This window comes from Trachymyrmex septentrionalis, unplaced genomic scaffold (assembly GCF_001594115.1).
Source record: "Trachymyrmex septentrionalis isolate Tsep2-gDNA-1 unplaced genomic scaffold, Tsep1.0 scaffold97, whole genome shotgun sequence".
Classification (NCBI taxonomy): Eukaryota; Metazoa; Arthropoda; class Insecta; order Hymenoptera; family Formicidae; genus Trachymyrmex; species Trachymyrmex septentrionalis.
In genome coordinates this window covers 1,986,030-1,990,218 of record NW_017306160.1, presented here as the reverse complement: position 1 = coordinate 1,990,218, position 4,189 = coordinate 1,986,030, and the positions used below count along the sequence as shown (strand labels likewise).

General features: G+C 35.5%; 1 protein-coding gene across 1 annotated transcript in view; it reads right to left on the bottom strand.

The window, feature by feature from the left end:
- Positions 1-3,721: 3,721 nt before the first annotated feature.
- The window catches only part of LOC108756165, a 15,134-nt gene continuing 14,666 nt past the window's right edge, over positions 3,722-4,189 (bottom strand). The window contains exon 3 of the mRNA XM_018499772.1: positions 3,722-3,889. Within this exon, the coding sequence (XP_018355274.1) occupies positions 3,722-3,889 (168 nt within the window). The remainder of the gene's footprint in view (positions 3,890-4,189) is intronic.

The following is a 4,189-nucleotide window of genomic DNA, read 5'->3' as shown; positions in this document are numbered from 1 at the left end:
TAATTAGTGCCTTTTAAAATACATATTAAATGGATCTCACAGATCTACTGTTAGTAACTTTAGATTTGACGTCCGGTTAAAAGGATAAAAATAAACTTTCAAAGAAAATTTGATTTTGTAATATTTTTATTAAGATTTCAACAAACAATAGATGTTCAACATAAATCATAAATAATGTTAAAATTTTTGTTTAACTTAATCTCATTATACAAGATATAGGACTAACATTCGTATCAGCACGTGAAATGTCCAGCGTTTCTGGCTTTTTATCTTACATCTTGGCTTTTAAATATAAAAATTTATTAGCTATAATAAATTTGATTAAGAAAATAATAAACAAAATGTAAAAAAAAGTTTTTTTTAAATCTTATTATATTGTAGATCATAAAAAAAACTAAACATATATTTTTGTATTAAATATTTTTTCAATATCTTTTATAATTTTTAAGATATTAAATTTAGAAATATAAAAAATCTTTTTCTTTGAAAAGAATTTCTTCACTTTTAGAACTAAAACCATTATTGAAATAGAAAAGTGCTGTGTAATTAGATTTATATTCTCTATTTCTGCAAAGTTTTACATTTTTATTTTTTGAGATGCCATAAAAATTTCTGAAAATCTTTCTTATTATTTTTGGAGAGAAAAAGTCACTTCTCAAATTTTCTTAAAATGTTTGAAACATTCCATTCCCACGATCAAAGAAACGCGAAGAAATCTAAAGGTCTTTGTTAAATCAACGAGTGAATTCTGAAAGTTTACAATGATCTATTGCTAGTGAACTAGTTTTATTATCATTAAACCTTTGTCAGATATGTCGTGGCATTCGAAGATTGCGAGGACATTATTAAATTCCTCCGGCATCGCCGATTTTTTTTTCCGCCAGCGAAGATCGCGCGTTTGTCAAGAGCTGGCTCGAACGCGCCACGTCTCTACCAAATCGTTCATGGTACAGAATCTAAACGATACGCCAGACTATGTTCTACCCACGCATGTGTCGATCGTGGAGAAACTCGAGTTTGACAAATGATCCCACCTGGCCGTGGCACTTCGCTAATTCCTCCGACGCTGATCCGCTTTTCCTTTCACGACGTCATCTCACGCGCGCTTTCGTCTTTTCCTCGTCTTCGTTCTCCATCCACTCTCTCTCTGCGTACCGAGAAACCGTCATGGGGATGCGTCTTTCTTCTCCGCCGGGAAAACTACTCAGAAGTCGCTGATGGAAAGCATTTTTAGCGGCACCCGCGCACGTCCGCTGCATGCCGCAGACTGCGAAATTTATCATTTTCCCGGGAAATAGCAAATGTGAGCTGCGTTATCAACGGTAAAAGAGAGAAAGAGAGAGTATGCAACGCTCTGAAGATCGATCATTCACATTAACCCATTCAGAAACTGACGTTGCGAAACGGCGGCAGTTCGGAATTCGGAGAAAAGAACTTTTTCGAGCTCGAGTATAAACGTACAACGGGGAAGGATGACGACAACCTCCACGGGGGACGTTAAAAGTCAATTTTTTAATGTCCTGCACAGAGCGTAACGCATAACAAGACAGGCCCTAAGGGAGCCATTATTCGCCGGTATGAATCGTCGTGTTATCACGCAAGAAACTTCGTCGCGTTCGAACGATATATTTTAATAAGGCACAACTAAATTACCCCAAGGCACCCCCGAGTCATTATATCCTGACGATTCTCTGTACATCGCGCGTACCCCTGACTGTGCGACTTGTATACGTTTTCTCACGAAGGCTGTAACCGGAGGTAGTGAATAAACCTTGCCAGGGAAACTACCTCGTTAGCCTCATTAGCCGTTGCTCCGTTTCATTAACGAAGTGGCGGATGGGGCTAGGCCAATGTTGCCGAAGAAATTTATGACAGTCGCGTTTTGTCCTAGACGTACAACTTCCCTTCGTAGCACTTTCTCAATTTACTTTGCATGCTTCGCTACCGCATCCCTTCTTTCAGCTCCTCTGCCTCTGCGGCAAGAGCATCGGGCGCGAATTAAGGGGACTGACGGGAACTAAATTTCGATAAAGGTAAAGATATGCCTTTGAGAGTTCAGAAAGGCCTTCTTGTGATGCTTCTGCTCAAACTTGAAGAAATTGTTCTTTTGCCGTGACGTGTGCTAAAGAAATTTCTTGCAAAAGGACAATCTTTCTCGTTTGTGTCTTTTTCTTTGATAATTTTACTAATATCTTAATATCGAATATTTTAGTAGCATGTAAATTAATTTTTAATTTTTGTTACAATTTACATTATATTATAAAGTGAAGATTTAAAAGAGTAGCTCCTGAATAATATGCTCCTCATTGACAACAAATTAGCAGTAAATATAAATAAAGATGTATATATAATATAAATGGAAAGTTTCTAATTAGCGCATTTTGTATGTTTAACTTAGACTTTAAAGAATCCTTAAACTTTGCCCTTATTGTCTGCTCTATTTAAAAGCATAAGAACCTTCTGTATGATATTGAGCCACCTTTTGGAGGCTGAAATCCTTGGGCTAAAAAAGAATAAGCATTCAAACTTCTGTTTTATTAATAATATTAGAAAGTTTATTTCTGTGTTTTGTTTACTGTTATGTTTACTGATTCAAACAGTTATTTCTTGATTTTTGATTTTTGTACAATTCACATTCGCAAAATAAATGTTTCTCGATCTTAATCGTTTTACAAAAGAACTTGCAATATACTACCAAAATTCTACTTTCATTGCAAGAACCGTAATAATGGTACAGTTTTTACTTAAGGAAACCATCATAAAGTTTCGCGCGGAAGTTGTCTCGCGTCAGATTGTAAAAGAATACTTCTATCTTTGTACTTAAGTCATTTATTTATTTTTATCTCGTCTGGAACGTACAAAGATACACACAAATTTTTCCTTCTTTTATTGCATTATTTTTAGAAACTTTTAGTCAATTTAAAACTCTAATATATTTCTTATATACGTATTTTGTCCCTTGTTGATTTAACAAATGTATTAATTATATCAATTTAATTGAAAAAGATGAAAAATATATGGCAACACAAGATATTTACACTGTCTTGGATCCAAAAAAATCATATATTATTTCTAAAATTTAGACAATTTAAATAAATTAAACACAAAAATTCTAAATAAAAAAATTAAATACATATTATAAATTAAAAGATAAATTAAATATCCATTATTCAAATATATTTTTATTATCAACGTTTTTAGTTTTTATCAATATTTTTTTAAATAAATTAATATTTAAAAGAAATCACATTTCTTATTGTCTTATCCGATGTTCTATGCGTGAGGTCTTACAGCAAAAATGTCCATGTATGTAATATTACAAGAAGAATTAATATTTTTGTTGTATTTCTCGACCCTCTTTACATTAAACCCATCGCTTTTAGCCTACGGCATGGTAGAACCTAATTTCGTAATGAAGTAAACTACAAGACTCACCGTGCCGCGAAACGTTCAGTTCGCACCGCAAACAATTCTACAGCTGCTAACCAAACGATTAATCTCGAGATCATGATGAGAAGATCAATATGCAAGGATGGTCAGGAACACTCCGCTAGCCACGCGTAAACATCTGCTGCTTGCGAAGCATCGGAAGGGCGATGCATGCCCCTTACGGCACGCACTTATGCAAGGCGAGCTAATTAATCCACGGCAAATGCAAGCAAATCAAATGCGGCTGGCCTGTTGGCGAGTTGGATTCGAAATTGGCACTTCCGTACGTTCATCAAGTTAAATATGCAAATCGAGTTGCGTTTATGTCTTGGCCCACGAAAGTTCCAGGAGTTCTCATGCGTAGCACTCGCACTGCGGAGGGTGTAAATATCATCCACCATCTCTCCATTTGCTCCTGCCCCGTCGGCGTCGCCGTGCTACGGACTGGTGCTTGCTGGTGCTACGGACGCAAAATCCTCATGATGTTTGCGCAATTAAAATCAATTCCTAAAACTGGGTGCAGGTCTGGGTCGGTTGTTTGCTCGCTAAATCTTCATTCTGAGATGCGCTAGTATTTCTTCCTCGTTGGAGATGAGTTAGATTTCATACGGTAATCAAAATAAGCAATCTCATCCTCTCTCCTCAGCTTCTTCTCTTTGAGTTTAAAGCTCATATTAGATTTCTAATTCTTGTTAGACTTCAGGATCGAATTTTATACATTTTTTGTTTTAAAATTACATTTGATTATCAGAATATATAA